General features: G+C 39.5%; 1 protein-coding gene across 1 annotated transcript in view; it reads left to right on the top strand.

Moving 5' to 3' along the window:
• Positions 1-21,111, top strand: part of LOC105282049 (slit homolog 3 protein) — a 73,740-nt gene that overhangs the window by 49,465 nt on the left and 3,164 nt on the right. Inside the window, exon 3 of the mRNA XM_011343733.3 lies at positions 17,675-17,889. Coding sequence (XP_011342035.1) covers positions 17,675-17,889 — 215 coding nt within the window. The remainder of the gene's footprint in view (positions 1-17,674; positions 17,890-21,111) is intronic.

Raw genomic sequence — 21,111 nt, 5'->3', positions numbered from 1 at the left:
TAGCTCGAAGTGGTAACAATCGCTTTCCACGTAACTAGGTCAAATGCATGCTTATTTGATATACACATCGTTATAATCAGATTGATTGTTTCATTGCTGTTCAGAGGTGCACACGTACACACACGTAATTATACATGTGTACATATAATTGCAACGTATATGATATTTAATACATTATAAATATTTCATTATATTATATTATATTAAATATGAACGAACGAGACGAGATGAATAGAGATTCAAACTATTCTTTCGATATTTATATAGTATAATATTTATTATATAAAATATTTATATAAAATATTTGTTACATTTTTCATGGATCCGGGCGCATGTCGCTTCCTTATTTTCTGCCCACAGCTACGTCGCTTTCAGAAAATTCTCATGCAGAGAACAATGCATCGTATGACGTGGTTAAATGCATTCCTACATGCAACTAGGCGAGAAAACTCGGGAGCGATCGCGTCGCTAACGTGCCCGCGCAATATTTTGCGTGCGTGCTCCCATTGTTGTGCACGACGTGCAACGATGCAAATTAAATCATGCGTAAATCATCATCGTCTCTCTGTTTCTCTCTGTTTCTCTCTCTGTCTCTCCCTCTAGTCGTTTATGCACAAAGTCACGTTTCACGGAACGAAACAGCGGACTCGGCTAATAAATGCAGCCCACGTCGTTTCGATGGTGGACTTAGGTACCAATTATGCTTGTAGGAGTGTCGTGCTTTTACTCGCCGATCTTTCATCCGTATTTTTATTCGCTCGACCTTGCAACGAGCACCGAGAGGCCTCGCACCTGCCACCTCGTACTCGCTTGTATTCTCATCGTAAAAAAACAAAGCGATCGATGGTAACGAAATTAGTGCGACCTCGCACTCCGCTGGAAATGCTCCCCGTAAGAATTCTCCTCCTTTTTACGGTGAGAAATGTCCGGGAAGAGAGGGAAGGGAAAGGGAGAAGTCCCCCGCGATTGAAATACTACCACTTTTAACTGCCGCGAGTAGCGGGAGTTACTTTGATCTTTGGGAATAAGTTCTGCATGAAAAGGAGGTGCTCTCACTTGCGAGATGCAGACGAACTTCGATGGCCAGATCTATTCTCTCGTAAATTGCGTTCAACAACTTTTTGATCGTCAGTCGCATTATTGGACAGAGTGACCGACGTTTAATTCTTTGAGATTTTCTTGCAGACGGAGAGAGAGAATCGCATAAGAAAAAGGGTTGTGGATGCAATATCCTCAAAATTAGTTTCTGATCGAAAGAGTAAAATATCAAAATTGTGAATCTTGAAGGACCAGAAGAAGCACTAGAACAGCATTAATGCAAAAAAAAGTATTCTTTATTTCTCGTCGAAGAATGAGCACATTGTTTGATTCGAAATCCGTAATTAATGTTCTTTGCACTTAAAGCGTTGATGTATTATACTTTACGATGCATTTTTTTTAGATTTTTAATTGTATTTTTAGTTGTATTTTTATATTTTAGTTATATTTTTCCTTGTTAACAATAGTGATACACTTTCTGTCTCGATGCGGGCAGGTATCTCTATTTTTTAGTGACTTCGTTGTTAGCATATTCGCTGTTGCGTAACCGTTTCTTTCACGAGGGCGGTAAAAAAAAGAAAACGTGGAATGCGAGATTCTGAGGGAGTATAAGGCGAGAATTCAGGCTTCTCTCTCTCTCTCTCTCTGCATGAACAGATATTTCTATATACGAGAAATTCATTCTTTCTTTAGAATTTATTTGAATAATGCAAACAGTTCTGTACGTTGCTCATGAAATAGTTATGCAAATATTTAAAGTCCATTTGAAATCTGGTGAGAGAATGTTAAGGTAATGAAGTAAATATTAAATAACATTGATATTGGGTAATAAAATAGCTCTTTTTCTTTTATAATAATATTATCAAATCGCATTTAATTAATTTGATTACGGCCGAGATTGCTATTGATTTTGCAAAGATATTATTAAAAATATTATTTATTATACTCGCAAGAGTTCGCATGCACAAAAATGCAAAACTCTATAAAATAATCGTATATATTATCTTTCTATTATTTTTACACAATTCCAACCATTTTTATATGAATTGTTGTATGAATAAAACTTTTTATGAATATACTGCATTAAATTGTATTATTTGGCTTTTCATGAGAAACATCAAAAAAATTCGTTTATCAGTTATGTAGCTGGTCAGCGCAAAATAGATCACATAAATTTTATTTTAAAATGAACGAAACGCAAAGCTGAATTTATTCTCATTCGTTTGCCGAAGAAACGTTACTCCTTGCGGTAAGATGGAACGACCGCGTGTGTGTATATCGGTTGTTGGCGAATCTTTTTTTATTGGAGGAAGTTAATATCGCTCGCAACCGCCGTTGAGGAAAGAGTCCACTTCGCCGACACTTTATTTTCTCAAGCTGAGAGCTTACGAAGTCTACATCGTCGAATAACCGCCTATGGGCCACCACGAAAGAACGAAATGTTTACTCTGAAAATATCTGTCCCTCCGTGTGTGTTGTGCGCACGTGTACGTGTACATGTACATGCCTGTATATGTGTGTCGAACGATAGCGGAAAGCTCACATCAGGTGCTCGCACAGTTCAGACTCGAGAAGATTGTCTGACCGTGATTCTTGGCCATCCCTTTGATCCATCCCTTTTAAAACTGCGCGATTTTCTTTGTTGATTACACAGTTATCGTAATTGTGATTCTTTATTTCACCTGCAATGAAATGGAAGTGTCTCTCTGTTTCTTTCAAAGATAGTATTGTATCGTCAAGAACATAAATACACAATATAAACGCACAGATATATATTTAGATACGAGTACTCCATGATTGCAATTTTTCGACATTTATGGAATTAGAAGATCTACGGAAGGATAACGTCATGCTTTGAGGAAGCGCTATTCATGCTTGGATGCTCGCAAAGATTAATCAAAGTGTGTCAGTAGGCAAAAGCCTGAAGTTGATCATATTTAAATAATGCCCTGTGCATGCGGGAGGATCTGTTCGTATATCACGGCGAGTGCTTATTATAATGAATTCAAAAGCAGCCGCGGTGGTCCAGTCATGCGGCGACGACAAATGCATTATTCGACTTTATTAATAAATTAACATGAATTAATTGCACCGACATGCCGCAGGCTTCATTATCGATTCAGTATCATTGACGATAAATCGCTTCCGGCCCGCGAAAGAGAAATGGTGTTTATTATTAAATATCTCCCGCGCGAAAACGCGAGAGGCCCGGGTGAAAACCCTCCGGAATGTATCGAGGGGAGACGGTTAACGTACGAAAGCGCTTTCCCTGCTCGCTGGGGAAGTAAACGAATAATTTTGGGAAATTTTGGAATCCGATGCGCAACATCGCGGAGCACGCCGGGGATTAGGGAATCCCGGAGTGCTCTTTCGGTAAATACGGTGAGTTTGGCGAGAGAGGAGAATTTAGCGAGGTCGAGACTGGGGAAACTATGAAAAAGCGCTTAGTAGAATGGATGCAATGGTATAGGGATACGCCCAACTTGCCCAATTGCCGCGAGATCGGAGCGCAAACAAAGCTGCATCCGCCACGGTGAAACGTCGGTAATGATATAATCATACATAGGTTCTATTGACTTTGCAAAACCACGTATTTCCCAGCAGGATCAAAGTATACACGATGGGGTTTGTTCCACAGTATTTTGTTGGCAGTTTATTTGGAAACTCTGCGCAAGTTACGTTTCAAACATTCTTTTGAGATATACATACTTGATTTTGCTTCGGACATGTATTTATTTTGCTTAGTAAGTATTAAAGTTCTTTTAGTTATAATTATTTACCTTGACTGTGATAATTCTAAAATTTTAGTTGACAATGAAATAAATATTAATAAAGCAAATTAAATAAATGAAAGAATTGCAATGTTTAGCTTATTGAATATAGATAATCGTGAGAGAGTTTATAAAAGATAAATGTGTGAATCAGATGGCAGGAAATATTATTAATAAAATTACGTCACTCTAATTCCAAGTATTGACAATAAGAAAAAAAATTATATACTCATTACAATGAATGTTTGACCATATGAAAAGCATTTCCTTTCTCTTATTGCGAGCGCAGTACTGCAAAGGCGGACGGAATTTAACTGTGGAGAACGACTTCTTTTAAAATAACGCAAATCCGCTGTCTTTTGTCCAATCAGGTAATGTTTCGCGAAAGTATTCACATATAACGAACTGGATAATAAGGGAAAAGAAACAAATGATGTATGCAAAGCACATACCGCGCGCTTTTAACATCAGGTTTTAAAAGCTGCGCTTCTGATATTATGTTTATAGAAACTACTGCACACGGAATTAACGAGGAAAATTATATAAAGCGAGAGTACTGAGATATTGAAAAATAACGTAACATCTTTCACTATACGCATCATTAAGAAATGCCCGAAGTTTCTTTGATGATTCGCTCAACAATCACGTGTGTTTGCAAACTTCTACAAAACGTAATTTGTGTAATTATTTTGATATTAGGAATTAAACAAACTTTTCAGTACAAAATTATTTTCTGCACGATTTTCATTGCATATAAAAGCTTAAAACAATGTGTACTACGAGAAAGTATATTTATAATTATTAATGTGCTATTTTACGACAAACGATGGGTCAGAATATTTCCTCGACCGATATAAATTAATTCCACCCTTTTATCTTGTTAGACTATCATTATTTTTTATTTCACCATTCTCCTAATGACACCTTTTCCTCTCGGAGTACAATTTTTCCACGCGTAACATAACGCACGGCATATGGATAGCTTTTCCTCAATTTTCTGTCGCGCGGACCTCAAGCCCGGATAAATCACCCGAGATACCCCATTCATTCGGCAAAAAATCAATGTGCGTCACATGGCGCGCAGATACGGCATGGGTTAACAATCGCAGATAAAAATCACAGCGGCGGGCGGTGTGTGTGCCCCGTTTGAGGAGAATCTCTTGCATCGCGCGGTGGAAAAAATCCCAGATTCGTGTCGCGTGTGCGCTCATTTGTGACACGTACGTGGTGGAAACAGACAGAGAAGATGGTCGAGGGGGTGGATAAGAGGTACAGAAAGCTGAATAAAGGTGAGCGAGAGGGACGAGGAGGACGAAATAAAAGGGAGCCCGCAGTCGTCCTTGCTTCAAAAGCCCCACCGCTCCATTGTGCCTGACGTTCGTGATGTTCCGCAGGTATTTTCGTTTCCGACATGGAACGGCCGCGTGCGAAAAGAGAGTGCCGTTATTTCTGGCGGTTGCCCCTCGATCCTCGTCGTCATCGTCGTCGTCGTTGCTCGAATTTGTTTTATTCGCCGGGACGTCGTCGATCGTCGTACTTCAACGCGCGATGTAAGTGTGCTAAAATTGCGCGCACTTAACTTCCGCTCGCACGCTCGCTCGCGCGCGGACGAAAACCGCGCGGGAGTCCGGATTTCTTCCGCTCCGCTCCACTCGGCGAAGGCGGCGGAAGCGAAGGCGCGTAGGTAGTCTTGCGTAAAATCAGCGTTTCTCCAGAGGTAATTGGTTTCTGTCGAAAGTACTTACTTCGCGTCTGGCGCAGGTATCGCTATGACGCACGATAGTGCTTGGACCAAAGTAGAGTCTCTCGCTTTGAAGGCCTGCACGATATCAGAATTCGCCTGCGAAGTCTCGCGTTCGCTGATAAAAATTGTTGCGTTTGTGCAACGGTGTGATGTCGAGTGCGCGTCGTGCAAATGATCAAATTCAGTATATTTTGAGTATCACATTTAGAGTATCACATTTGTGTATATCATTCTATCATGTGACTGAACATGTTTGTAGACATCATATGTGTACGATATTACTTTTAGATATGTTTACAAAAATATTTTATTATTTATTGCATCTTGGAGCATGTTCTACATTTTTTCTTTGAAGAAAATCGAACTTGTGTGAAATTTAATGTTGCATTAAACTAAATCAAATTTTCTTGAAAGATTAGTAATACATCATTTTAGAAAAAATGTAAGAAATTATATCATAAGACTGGATATACATTTGTTCTAAGAGTAACTTCGTTTTTTTTCATGTGAATTTTGTTTCGTTATTTCTCGATAAAAGCTCAATAAAAGGTTGCTAAGTACCATTAAGCACTGCTGCACGATGTTTCTTGTAATGGCGAACATAATCGATGTCGCAGAAAAACTTTGCGCGATGGAATATCGAGACCATCGTCGCAAATAGCTGTAATCGATTGTTTTCTTTTCTTTCCCTTTTTTTGTTCTTTTTGCGAGAAGCGCTGCATAACACGATGCAACCGGCAAGATTATTTCTTTAATAAGAAAACTCGTGCGCGGAGGAAACGCAGAGCCGGGAATAAAAGCGGCAACGAGCGGAAATTATTTCTTGTACGAAATCGAGGGAGATTAAAAAGTTTAATGAACTATTGGCAAAGGAATTTGCTCGGAGCGAGTACAGTTTACGTTAATGATTACGCCTTAATGAAACAGATCGTCTTTGTCAAATATTTGTGATATTTTGCGAAATATCCTCTCGAATGTGCGTTTGTTCAAATTTGTTGAAATCCCATTTACGCGGACTCTCGACTAAAATTCGCTTCAGCAACGAGGTGCTCGATATCAAACGTGAAATGTCTAGCGACTATTTGAATAGATCGAATAAATTTTCTTTCTAGGAATGAAGCGCAAATAAATGAAGCGAGTGAAACGTTCTCGTTAACCGCCTCGCGCGCGTTGCAGCTGCATCGGTATTCCTGATTTCGGCGTTCTCCAGCTTCCTCCGCGCTGCGATGCAACGCTCTAATCTAACGAAGAGTTTAAGCGAGCGATTAAATAAGAGATTGCAGGAAGCTAAGAATTCTGCGCTACAATATTGCTGCAGCGCTACTAAGCTTTATGCGCGGGGACCTGATTGCTTGTTGTTAGCGATGAAGGGTCGGTCTGGAAACTTCTTAGCAAAGGTATCTGGGACGCTCGGTACTAAAGATCCCGTCCAAGTACATTAACCCGCGGAGAATGGCCGCGTAGGGTGTAATTTACACCCCGACGATTCACAATCGGGACAGAGAGAGAGGAAGAGAGAGGGAAGGAGAGAGAGAGAGAGAGAGAGAAAGAGAGAGAAGGAGAGAGGAGGAGAGAGAAAGAACACTTCCGTCGTACGAAATCGCCGGAATTAGCATTTGAGTCCCGCTTTTCAGTTGATTCAAGAATTGATTTATCTTCGAGATATTACACGCATATTTCCTCAGCAGTAGTGTGCGACGAGAGCTGAAGAGTTATAAATGGAATGTAAAATTTATTCCATGTGAGCGTTCGAACGTCATGAGAAATTAGGCGATCAGGTTTAATGGAAGCTTTACGGGATTCCTGAAATCTTTGAAAGGAATCAGAACGTTTCAATAAACTATTGCGTTTCCGGAATTTCATGAAAAATTACATTTTATAAGATTCTCAAGATCGTCGCGGGATATTTTTCATACGGAATTCGGAGGGGGGATATCATTTTGCAGTTTTCCCTCGGCCTCGCAAGATATCAGAGACGTAATCTAGATTGTGCCATCACGGGAGCCGATTCTCACTATTGGATTCGCTATCTCGCGGGGCTTTTTTGTACGCTATTTCATGAACGCACTCGGTCATATAAAAGTGCAGTATCGGTGGGAAGCTTTAATTGAGCGATTCGACCGCGTAATTTAGAGATTAAAAACATCGGCTCGCGCGGGGCGTGTTGCACGCAAACGACCGAGCGGGCGAGCCGGGTTTGCACACTCGCGTGTGTTAAAATCTCGGTGCTGTAATTCTTCAATGTCGAAATGAACCTCGATGAATTAAACTGACGTAAATCGGTGCAACACGCTCGAGAGTGAAGTAGGTAGGTAGAGGTATGCAATATGCGCTATACAATACGTTGCTACGGCCCGACAAGCTGCATCTACGCCTCGCGTTTACTTGGCCACCCTATTTTACACGCTAGTGTTACGTTACGTGCAACACACAGATCGTCTTGCATTTAGTCCTCCCGCCGTTATTTATAAGTTTAGAGTACCTATTACGGGTAGCAGTTCAGAAATCGCAGATACATGTTGAGATATGAAATATAAAAAAGAAATGGACATGCCTCGGTTTTCAGTCTAAAAAAAGAAGCATCATGAAAAGTGCAACAATTTCAAGCGCTTATTGTATTAATTTGGATAACTATTTGCATTTACAGTTTACATTTCACTTTACTTGTAATTCAATGTATTGTTTATAAAGTAAGATTTGTGTTGGAAATGTTGGAATAATATATTTCTAAAATACAACAGAGCCAGTATTGCTGGTTGAAATATAAAATCAAATAAAAATATAATATAAAATAAAATTTTCAACTCCGGAAAGTATATACGAAGCAACGTACTCGCTCTGTATTCACTTCGTTTATTTCAGAAATGTTCTTTATTCGGATATCATGCCTGGCTTTTGATATCTTGTTTTTGATAGCGTGACAGGAGTTAACGAATGAACAAATATCCAGTAGTAAATACGTCTTCCACTGACAGCGTTCTTCTTTATTTCCACAAACTGCGACGTACCTCTTGCCGACACATTTTATAAAAATATTCTCCTCGCAGAGCTAACTGATAAAAAGCTCTTGTTGCGTTTCACGTTTAAACAAAAATAAATTTCTCAAACGTATTTTATCTTTTTCATCGTGTCTGTCTGTATCCTTTTCTGACATCGAAACATCTAAAAAGATTGAAGCTGAACATTATACAAAGAGGCAGCCGGCATCTGTTATTATGCATCATAAATAACAAGTTTTACAATAATGAGCTATCGAATAACGTTGGCAAAGTATTATTTTTACGGGCGAAGAAAACCCGTAAAACCCCCCAGTGGCTATTATCGCATCCATGAATCCCGCGAGATCAACGTCGGAATAAAGAGAAAAGAGCCGCAAGTGCGCACGCGTGTGTCCTCGCGATCGGTTATCGGCGTTCGTCGAGGACACCGTGAGGACCAATACGATTCGCGCTATTAAGCACTTTCAATTGATCTACGAATTCGCATCCTCGATCAGTGCCGATCGATCGAGGACATTAGAAGAACCCGCTCAGGCGATCGGCAATCAAGTGCGCGCCGCAATAACGCGCGCGCGCGCGTACGCTGATACGTCGTATACGGAAATCAAGATGCGGCAGCACGTGTAACGTGTGTACCATTCGGCAGATCAAAGCCTTCAATCGGATGCTCCGTGGACGACGGTAGCAATGAGAACGTGGCTCAAAGGCCGCGTGGTGCTTTTATTACTCCCGCCGACCGAACTTGCGACGCGCGATTCCGCTCGGAGCGAGCTAGGGATCGGGATCGGATCGGGGTAGGCGCGTACAGCCCGGATGATTTATCTCCCCCAATCAAAATGTCGGGACGCGAATAGTTTTCGAGTACCGCGTCCGATTAAAAGGCGGAAGGCGCGATTAAATTGACGTTTCGAAGAACGAATCCTCGGTGAGATCTTACCTTGGACTAAATTTGGACGGGCTTTAATTAAACAAAATTCATTGCCTTTGACGCACCGTCAACGCACATTTAACGTTGCTGCTTTGAGAGCTGGAGTGCGCTCGGCGCTCGATTGAAGCGCGTTTCTGAAACGCCAATTGCAAATTGTCTTTTGCTCGTAAAACTAACTGCTCTTAAAATCCCTTTGAAACTAATACTGCTTTGATGCTGCGTTGTTTCTGAGGGAGAATCGATGCCGTGTTTAGTAAAGAGTTTATCAGTAAATATTGATTCGATATCGTCGGGCAGCTCATATCTACTTCTTTATTTTTACATTAGATTTTGATGACAAATTTGTATACAGGTCTCATGAAATTTTAAAATCCTCTGCTCTGCTGAACGTTTTTCGTATCATCGAGTTAAAAGCTACCAGTTCAGAGTTCGCTATTTCGCGTACCGAAAAACGTCACCCAATTCGTATTACCTTTGAAGCAAAAATTCACATCCAGTCCATAAAAATAAAACGTTATTGGATGCTCTCAGATCAGCGCGAATGCGCGTTTCGCGTTTTGATCGTCGCTTGATTTTTACAATCTCCCGCAATCTGTACGTCAATCAACGGAATCATTTAACTATGGATTCGCGGATCGATAAAATTCTCGCATCGTAGGACCATCGATAGTGACTTTTAATCACACCACGATATTTTTATCTTTCGAATCACGTCACACTTGCAATACACAAATATATAGATAGGATTTTTGACATGTAAATGCAGACATTCTTCTTTAACACGTCTCCAACATTGCCAATATTTTTGAATTGTCATTTTCAGGTCATCAAAAACGGTATCGCGTATCAAAAACGGTACACGTTATAAAGTGTGCTAATGTGTCAAAATTATCTATTTTTTCACTTTTTATGAGCTGGGAATTTGTTTTAGTGAAACTTAATGCAATTTAATATCAGTATAAAGCTCATATAATAATACCAACAATTATTTTCTTGCACTTCATCTGCCAGTGATAAAAATATGATATCAATGATAAAAAAAATATCACTTGGTCTGAAAATGAGTTTGTGTGTACCGCAAATAGTACATGCAATAGGAAATTAAATAAATTATTGTAAATTAAATTCCGAATTTTCGACCGTTTTATTTTCGTCGTGATGAGTAACAATCTTGACTGTCGACTACGAATCCTGTTAAAAGATAGAATAACGTTACTGCGCATACGAAATATGTATCGTTTCTGATTTCATAATTAATCATATTTGCGTACATTGACCTCGTTAGCCTGTTTATCGATTCGTCGTTGATAACATCAGACAGAATAGGAGGTTCATACTTTTTTTCAATAAAAAGCGCGAACACGTTCGAATACTGGGGCCTTTATATTGATTTAACAGACTGTGCATGGCGCGGCTGAGGCGATTTGAGGGAAATTGCAGCGGTGTGCTTCTCGCTGTTTGCAAATTGCATCTGATGGTTGACTAGCCCTAGTGCAAAAACGCATGACAGGTATAGAATTCATGAAACAATGATGAACTGTAAATATTTCAATCTCCCATGGATCTTGATGTTCTTCTTTTGCATTTTTTTATACGCATTGATTATGAAAGAGAATGGAATTATAAATGGGACCAACGTGAATCAACGAGAACCATATGAACTGTGGATTTACTTTCAATTATTGTAATTATTGTTGATCGTCATTATCTAAATGCGCGATTTGTAAATTGGCGTTCAATTTACCGATAAAAGCTTAAATATATTTGAATTTCAGATATATACACACACACACACACACACACACACACACACTTATTATTATGTAACAAATGGTGATGGTGTGTCTGTGTCTGTGTCTGTCTGTCTGTCTGTCTGTCTGTGAATGATAATTGAGATAAATGTAAAACGTAACGAAAAATATATAAAAGGAAATTAAAGCAATCGACTAAAAGAAGATTATTCGCGTAATTTGCAGGTACACGACCGACGATTGCGCCGTTAAAATTAATTAAGCTCCGTTGTGAAAGGAAAGATATGCATTGATTAAATGGTTCTAAATGGTATCCATAGATAGCGAGGGTACAATACGGTCGTTTGTTTTGCCCGGCAGAATATAGTACTGTACAATAACCTATTCGCCACATGTGGCGAGTGGTGAACGTTATTGAAGACCGCTGCAATAAAGAGCTTTCAGTGCCTTTATCTGTTAAAGGAAGAATCTGAATTTTTCATGTCGACGACTGTTCAAAAATCTTTTCTGAAATTGTGGGACTCAGGTCAAATCTGAAAATCTGAATAATTTGCATCAGCAGTCGATCAACAGAGTGCTTCCACTTCTGTTTAGATCCTGATATCGCTTGTCATCTGTCAAATATGTTTAATGAGTCAAATACGTTACGTTAAATCTCATTTTCTCGTCAGCCAGAGTGACACGCGAATTGAAATTGACTTGTAGTGTATTGGCAACTTGTAACGTGCAATGTTGCGATGAAAAACATAAATAAACAAGTACAAGATACTCCGTTCTCTTGGTCCCATTAATAATATCACTAATCAATAAGACCAGCATTAAGTGACCTAGATCGCGTCTAGGAGCATGTTTCGATCAGCTAGGACCGCGATACTCCAATATGCAAAGTTCACACTGCATAAACTATGCGCGCGCGCGCGCACAAACTATTCATACACATAAGAATGAAGCAACGTGCTATATTACAAACAGTATATATTACGTTTCCATCTTGCGCTTGTTAGCCCACTTGTCGATCCAGCCCAAGTGTTTGTCGGCTCCATTCAGTCGCGGGATCAGGAGGGGCGTTACTTTTCCTATCCGGGAATATCTACATCTCTCCACTCCGTGGACCGATTCAATTAAGATCGCGGGTAGACATTTGTCGAGGCGGGAACCGCGCGAGCGAGCGAATTAATTAGCTCCGGTCGAAACGACGAGTCCACCAATCGAAGCCGACGCGTCGTGAATACGTGTGTATGTTGCCCGACACCCTCGTTGCTATTCCTGCTGCAGCCGCTGTCGTTGCTGCCGTTGCTGCCGTCTCCAAATCGAACTCGTTCTCCCGTAACATTGCGCAGACCTGTTGCTGTAGATCGCATAATATCGTGCCGCTTGCACCGTGTCGATAGCACGGTCTATTTTCGTTCATGTCTTGAGCCCGCGAGAGTCGCATAAAACGCCGTCAAATAGGCCTCCCCGCGACGCGCCGCGCCGCGCCGCCCCTAAAATCGGAGTGCTACTTCCGGTGGAAGGTGTATCACTCCGGAGATTGAATTAAAGATGTCGTAATAGAAGGTCCAATTAAGATGTAAATGAAATTTTTACTTCGCCCGCTTGTGCGGATCTCGAGAGAGTAAAAAGAATCTTGTCGTCTTTCAGCTCCTTTCTCTCTCCTCCTCCTCTCTCTCTCTCTCTCTCACCCTCTCTTCCTCTCCCTTCATCTTCTGAAATAAAACATTTACTTTTCGTAACGTGGTACGCGTGTCTCGCTTCGGTCTCTTTTCGGATTTTTAACCTCGGTGTTACTTGGCGAGTTTTTCTTCCCTGACGAGAAGATTTAAAAGATTTTAACGTAGGACGTGATTACTTATGCAGTGGAGCTTGATATATGTTCGCCGCCGTAAGTCAGAGGAATCTCGGAGCCTGACGGTCTTATTCGCGGAAGAGTTTTATTCATTTATGCCCTATAGCGAATCTCCGACGCAGCTGAATATCGTCTGAGGGGCTTCCGTTTGCAGTATAATTAAATTAAAAATTGCACTCGGAAGGAGTATTTCGATCGCATTACATACTTCAGCGAGTCTCTCGCATTCATGGACCATCGATATTTCCCTAAAAAAAAACCTTTTTACACCTTATTTCACAGTTGGTCTGCTGCGGTGTATCGGCCAAGCGACTGAAAAATATTCCATCAGAAGAAGCTTTATCGAAAACATAAAAAAATCAGTCGCATAACTCAATAGCATGAGCATCGACAACTTCGCCACTCATTCCCAACGATCAATGCATACATAAGAACATTTCTCGCTGTTGAACCGTTTTCCCAGTTTCAACTGAATTTCGTAAAAGCATTTTCGAACGTGTGCAGCAACTTTTTCCATGCATTCGACCTTCTCTCTCTCTCTCTCTTTCGAGACGCTGCTAAAATGGAGGCACGTGTTTGACACATGTTCCAGGAACGCCGAAACTTGGTGCACGTGTGTTAGGAATACCTCGCGTGCTCAATTTCTTCCGCAGCACGAATATTAACAGGCATCTGCGGATGGTCGATCGCTGATATTCGGCCGATAAGCAGCGTGGGTTGGCTTGGAAACTCGCTACCGCCTCTGCGGTTCATCAGATCTTGGCACAATAAACAGCACGTCGGTTTCTTTCAAAACTTGCAAACTGCACGAGCTGTGAATCACGGCGTCTTATAAACGGATTCGCTCTCCTGTTTCCCTCGGCGGCACGCGCGCCGGAAATAAGTTCCCGGCGCGGTGTCAGCAGTCGCTACGCTATTTCATTGTCAATAGCATCAACTTCCGAATCACGCGGCATGCACAAAGACACGAATCTCGGCTGGAACTTCGCAGGTAGATTCGATTATTCGTCTGCCGCGGCAACGGTTTTGCCCTCGCGTTAAAATCAAATTTCCGTTTGGGGAATGTTTTTTAGCTTCTTCTCGAAAAAAGATTGATCCAGCGCTATCTGCGGTGTGCAGTTATTGAAACGGCATTAAATATCGTCGTCCTGTTTCAGGCAACATGATTACTGTTTTACGATAGTACATAATTCCGGATTTTAGTAACGCATCTCTGTCAATCGTAATCGTTTCTTGGATTTCAGATATTCTTATAGCGCGAGCTAAGATAAGAGTGATACACAGCATTGTGCGTATCGGCTATTTAATTAACGGCTTGAGATATTTTTAGCCCCGCGATATTATTATACATTCGACTCGGTTATTTGAACTCTTATCTCGTGTTTTCGAAATGCATCCCTGGTGCCTTTAAATCATATTTCTCTGGCTGTATTGACTGAAATGAAAGTGCGATTTGGCACCGCCAGCGTGAAACGTATTACCGAATATATTATTTACGGCTCGTCAAAAGTAAATGCAGATAATAAATTAATACCTGGGTCATATTTATTCATCATTCATCGGTAAATAACATTTTACAGCAATCCGCAAATGGAACATTCCATGTTTCCTGCCTTTGGCACGGTACACAGTTATTATTGAACGATCAAGAGAAAAGCCTTTGAATACTTTTGAACCCTTTCTGGCGATATTGCATCGATATTGTTATCAAGAACTCGAGAAGGAACCTGCAAACGGAAATATCCGAGGAGGAAAGAATATTTTGAATACAGCAGCTCTGTATTTTTCTCGATGTAATTTAAAGAATTATTTTAAGGCATTATTTTAAAATTCATATTTATGTGGCAAATATTTAATATTCCAGATGCATCAATGCAATATCGAAACTACATTGCATATCTTCATTTTTAATATTATGTTTAATTAAAATTTTTGATATAACTTGCTAAAATTTACATATATCAGTATAAAACATTATGATTTATCCATAGAAATGTAAGAAACTAAAGATATATTCTCTTGCTAATTTTACTAATTAATTTTTGACTAATTTTACAAAATTAATTTTACAAATTATTTTCAATCTTAATTAAAAGAGATATTTAATTTTGATAATCATATACGAATTATTTCGTATTATATTACATAACTCGCTGGCGGTCGACTAAGTGGGAAATATCTCGCAAAATTATCAGATAATTCTATAATTAATGCGATTCTGTTCGTGCTGTTTCATAAAATAACGTAGAAAAGGAGAGAGAAAGAGAGATGTCACGCAGTGCTTACTCAAAGGAGTAAGTTTGATTATCAAGATGGTGTATTGGAGAGGGTAGCTCGGCGAGACTTCCATAAAGAGGCAGACTGCCGTTCCAATTTGTATTAATAACGTTTTCGAATGCAAGCAAATGAGCGTGAGATATACAGAAGTCGGTGAAGATCCAATCGTCGTCGTCGTCGTCGTCGTCGACGACGACGACGACGTCCTTTATACAAGCGGCGAACTGCAACATGGAGTCGCATCGCCTTCCCTCCTCCGGTTTCCTCGTGCATCCTACGCAATGCTATTAAGCTTTCGGCTTCGGCGAAGAGAGCACTTTCGTCTTAGCTAACTGCAATTTAATTTTAATTATGGTCGAGAGAAGCTGGGTTTCCCGCTATAATATCCAGCTCTTAGGTAGCGGGTGGAACGCCATGAAATTTTTATCTCATCGAAATGCGCAATAAATTCCGTGATAAAAATCCGCAATGGCCGCGCCTCCGCGGAACGACTCAGCAGAAGAGCAAAGAAGAGCAGGATATTCAGCCTCGATATACAGGGCGCCGCGTGTGCATGATCTACATAAAATGAATGAAAAAAATATACATTATATTTTTAATAATAAATAATGATCATAACGATAATATATAATAATACATTGATGCAATATTATATACAATATAATACAATGAAATTTTACACATGCATTTAAATCGCAGAAACGTTCCAGAGATGTTCGCTTTTTTTTAATATATCGAGCGGAAGCGAATACGATTACAATAAGTACTTAAAATGTAGACCTCTCATAAAGCATAATGGTAGGATTTATCATAGATATTCAAATCCGTTTGAAGTTTCCAAAGTTGCATTCCACGTAGGACATTCGAGATAGAACTGAAATCGTCATAAATGTCAAGTCTCTCAAGTACGAAGTAAACGTTTTGGGACTCCAAGTGCACTCACTGCGAGTGCCCGGCGCGTTGCAAAGCACCTGCGACTGAAATTCGCGGGCAAATGTTATTACTGACGGGAACCAGAGGTTTTGGGAGCGCGGTCGAATGAATTTTACGCTTTTACAACAACGATTGTACAACTACCGGAATAGACGGAAGAGCCTTGTTAACTCCTTCGTTCGGTTAACTTCCTCCCGGTGATCTCGCTTCGCCGTGGCGTCCGAAAATTTACGCGGCTGAAATTTTCTCTCCTCCGCAGCTGCGGAAGTTGGAATCGCCACCTGGAAATTACTTCGTCGGTAGTAACAGCGGTGACGGCGGCGACAGCGGCGACAGCGACAGCAACGGACCGAATGGTCAGGCCAGCTATTTCGACTGACGACTTAACCGACTATAAGGGGTCAGCGTTCGCAATTGCACCTCGACGACGACATCGGGTAGTGCATAGCATAACCGGGTGACCACCGAAAATGTTTGCCCATGTTTGTCCGATCGATCTGGACCGAAAACAGGGTCGTTATGCGTTAAAATTATAACTGTTCTCTCGGTATAGATACCATCCACTCATCGGACACAAATCGACGGTCAATACTGATAGCTAAAGCCATTCGCTCGATGGAATCTCTCTTACGTTCTCTTTTTCTTTCTCTTTTTCTCTTCTCGAACGGTGGTTAATTAGGCTACGGAAATACCTGAAGCTGCACGTAAATGAACGTTACGGAGATAGCTCGGGCGATTGGAAAACTTTTCCCAATTTTTCCCCCTTTTTTCAAGCTATCTCGCAGCTACTAATCAACTTTCCTTTAACTGCTTTAAGCCGACCGTCGCCCCCTCATAAAAGCGAGTCTTTCGATGGGAGGATATTGATCGAACAGAGATACAGATATTAAGAAAAATATTCTAAATGTGTTATTGGTATAATATCATATATTAGATCATTAATTAAATAATCTAGGTTGCATTTAACTGGCGATACAAATATTGTAGCGATGGTTTAGAGAATCTTGTTTTTTATTTTTCAAAGATCTCCTATATTCCTGCTATAAAATTAATATACGACAAGCTATGTTGTGCTGTCATAAGCGTTTAGTTTGATCGTCATTTAGACGTGACCTGGATATTGAACGAAACTGGACGAAACCTGGATTACTTAATTATTGATTTAATAATAAGAAATTTAATGTAATAAATTTCGTAACAGTCATATATATATAGTATGCGTAAATTCGTAGTTAGTGAGATGTGCTGCGAAATAGCGAGGTCACCACAAAGGCCAATCCCCCCGAGTGTTCTCTGCCCGTTCGGTGCATTCCGACTGATTAGTTTCTCCGATCAAGGATCGATTCGAGCAAAGTTCAAGCATGCGTTTCCGCTGGTTGTGTTGCAGATATGAGCATCCTACTCTTTAACGGGTTCCTATTGCTGGGCTTCGTCGTGGCCACGGTGCCGGATAGGTTGGTGCTGGGCTCGCCGAGCGCCATGCAAGCCATGGAACCGCCCGTGAAGAAGTGCCGCTACAGCAGAATCCGCTCGATGTTACAGGCGGACTGCGACTCCCTGGAATTGCATGACATCCCGCACCACTTACAGACGGACATACAGGTGAGAATTCTGCATGCATAACGTGCATAACATAAACGCGCGAATTGTCTCATTATTATTATTATTATTGTTGTTATTATTATATCATATTGAATCATTAGGAATGTCTTCTCATTCATGCTACTCTTTATAATCCTTTTAAGGATATCGATACTTTAGCGTATTTCCCCTCTTCGATGTCTGCGATGGTTCCCCCAACGATAAAATAGAAGCTAATAAAAGAGTTTACGATAAGCCATGAAAATTAGGTAGCAATGTAGAACCTTTTATTTGCCTCATTTGCTTTATTAACGAGCTTACCGATTATCCACGAGCTTACCGACAATTTATCTATATTAAGCTTATTGCTTATACAGAGTACAACAAACTGTAATATTATAGAACAGATTTATTTAAAAAATGCATAAATATTTATTTTGGAAAATGTTGCCGAAATAATGAGGTCCTTAGTTTCTTGCTTATTTCGCGTTATTTCGGTCGGAAGGAAAATCTGGTAGCCTTATCTCACGAAGGATGCACAACGGGGGCTGCTTGCGAGACGGATTGATGTCCCAGCGGGTTAACGCGTGCGCTGTCTTGTAACGCGCACTTCATAATAGCATTACAGGAGTTTCGCTTTATCAACGTCGGCGATAAATAAAACGTACATATTTTGATACTCTCTCGTGCACACTTTCGTCAGTCATTATTTTACTTTCAACCCTTTTGCAATAATGGATTATGCGTTTTATGACTTCGTGTAATATTAACGCGATGATGAATCCGTCGTTCTCTTTGATATATTCATTATTAGCGAAAATGTTTCCCCACGGTGTTGTTACGTGGGATACGCGGATCATTGATCACTTTCCGGAATATTTTCAATAATGAAAATCGTAGCGTTTACGAATTTTTAATCCTTTCTAATTTTAGTAATAGTTGTGGCATAAAATGCACATTGTAAAAATACGCTTGTATATGGATAGATACATTTTTTATTGCATGCTTTTGTATCAGCGCCATGTTGGTAAAAATATATAAAGAATATATAATAAAAATATATAGAAAAAGAGATATGATAAAAGCAGCAGAACGGGCCATAAACTGCAATGGCTCACTCTTCATGAAAAAACCTATTCTTTGCGTTAAAGTGATAATCATTTGTCTTTTAGGTTTCTAATACACTCATTTTCACATACGTCGTAAACTTTGCAGTGAAACTTTAAGCTGCAATTCTATTATAGCAAAGTATCGCTGCATTATTGTGTTTTCCACGTGAACATCATCCACATTTTTCTGCGGATTAAGTCTTTATCGCTTTATGGAGCACATCTTCCAGCGGTCTGTTATCCTTCTCTTTTTTTTAACGATCCGGTCAATACGATCCCATCCTGCAAATCCGGTACGTCTGCAACTGTATTTCGGTAAACTTGCCTCGATGAATCCCAGGCAAAACTCCGTACTGCTAAATCCGGAGATTGGGTTGTCCAGGGTCACGAGGATGGATGCGTTCCGCGTGCACTTGAGAAATTTTAGCCGCGCATGCAGAGATATTGCCAATACTCCAAACATTTGATCCTGTATACGGAGTATCCTAAACCGTGGGTGATAAATTTTCATCGGGAAATTCTTTGACCAATGCGTAATCGATTTCCCTCTGGCAGGCATCTCACAGTGATAAATGGTGCCTTCCAAATGGAACTCTTTAAACGTAGATGGATAAGTCTTGGTTGATCCTTCTTTTGCTTAATTTCAAAAATGGATCTTAATAGAATTATTTATGCGTGAAAGTAGTTAATGAATAAATTATCATACGATTATTCTTGTCAAGAAACAATTTTTTGTTGAGACGTTATAAAAGTTACTTTCGTTATAAAAGTTACTTAAAGGTCTATAAATACTAATTACTTAAAAGTCTAAATAAAATATTATCTTAAAACTTATATCTTAAAATTGAATTTTTAATTATTATGCGTTTATTTGAGCATCGTGTATTAACTGCAGTATAATTTACAATTATATTTATGAGCGATATGCATAAATCCACAATATGGATTTGTGAAGGACGGGTATATGTGAATCCATATATGAATTAACGCGCATAAAGAGCTGTTTATGGTTTCGGACAAAGCTGACTGTGCACACAAAATGTAACAGACGCATACGCAGAAATAGCAGTGGTACTAATCTCGGCGTGTTTGGTTCATTCGATATAAACACCAGTAAAAGAGGATTTCCTTATTTTTCAGAATACTGTTTTATTTGAAATAAATAACTTGACAAAAATAAAAGAGTATATTAATCAATTTTTTATTTTTCAATTTTCTTTATTTTTTTATTTATGCGCAATTGAAATTAAAGATTTTTAGCGAATCAAAAAATGTGAATATAAATAGAATTTAATTTTTCAATTAATTCTATATTAATTTTGTTTTAATATAACTTTTATATAGGAGTTGCATTGCAGACGGCTATTTAATTATTCGTATGTATAAAAAATGATTCATTTATATTCGTGATTAATGGTCGGTATAATATACTACACTTAAAACTTACAATCTCGAGGATTAGTTTGGCCTTCACACACGCGAGGGTCATCGTGTCGAGAAACTATACTGAGGAAAACTTGCATGAGGTTTTTCAAGATAATGTAAGTAAAAGGCATTAAAATGTCCATATATTTCATCGTATTTGCATATCACGAGGTCGTGTCGAAGGAACCGTTTTCGTCCTAATACCTCGCGGCCTTGCATTATTGAGTTAGCTGCACCATTAATTCTTCTTGCCGGCCAGCTAATCTGACAAGTGCATCTTCACGGAAACAAAGATCTTTTTGATAAATCCTACTCACTTTCCGTTCAATAGAACCACCACTTTTCATCCAGAACCTTTGCCGACGTAAACTGGTATTTAATTTCCATCTGAAATAACATATGTTACATGTTTTCAAAAGTGCTAGCATATGATATTTTAGTATTTTTGTGCATTCATTATACGATATTCGTGTACTTATATCTATTGCTCGTATTATGCTTTATATGTATAAACTCAAGAAATATACAACCTACTGAAGTGGCAATTTTCAAGTTCATAATTTAATTCAACGATTTGGCATCTCACATATTGTGTATATAGAATTATATTATATGTATAGAAGTTTTACATATATAAGATGAGGCACCTAAAACAGGCCACCTGAATATCTCGGCTGTTATTGGTGATAGAAAAAAATGTGTCAGACCA

This window comes from Ooceraea biroi, chromosome 7, assembly GCF_003672135.1.
Source record: "Ooceraea biroi isolate clonal line C1 chromosome 7, Obir_v5.4, whole genome shotgun sequence".
Classification (NCBI taxonomy): Eukaryota; Metazoa; Arthropoda; class Insecta; order Hymenoptera; family Formicidae; genus Ooceraea; species Ooceraea biroi.
Note: the sequence above shows the minus strand (reverse complement) of the source record. Positions and strands in the feature narration are given on the sequence as shown.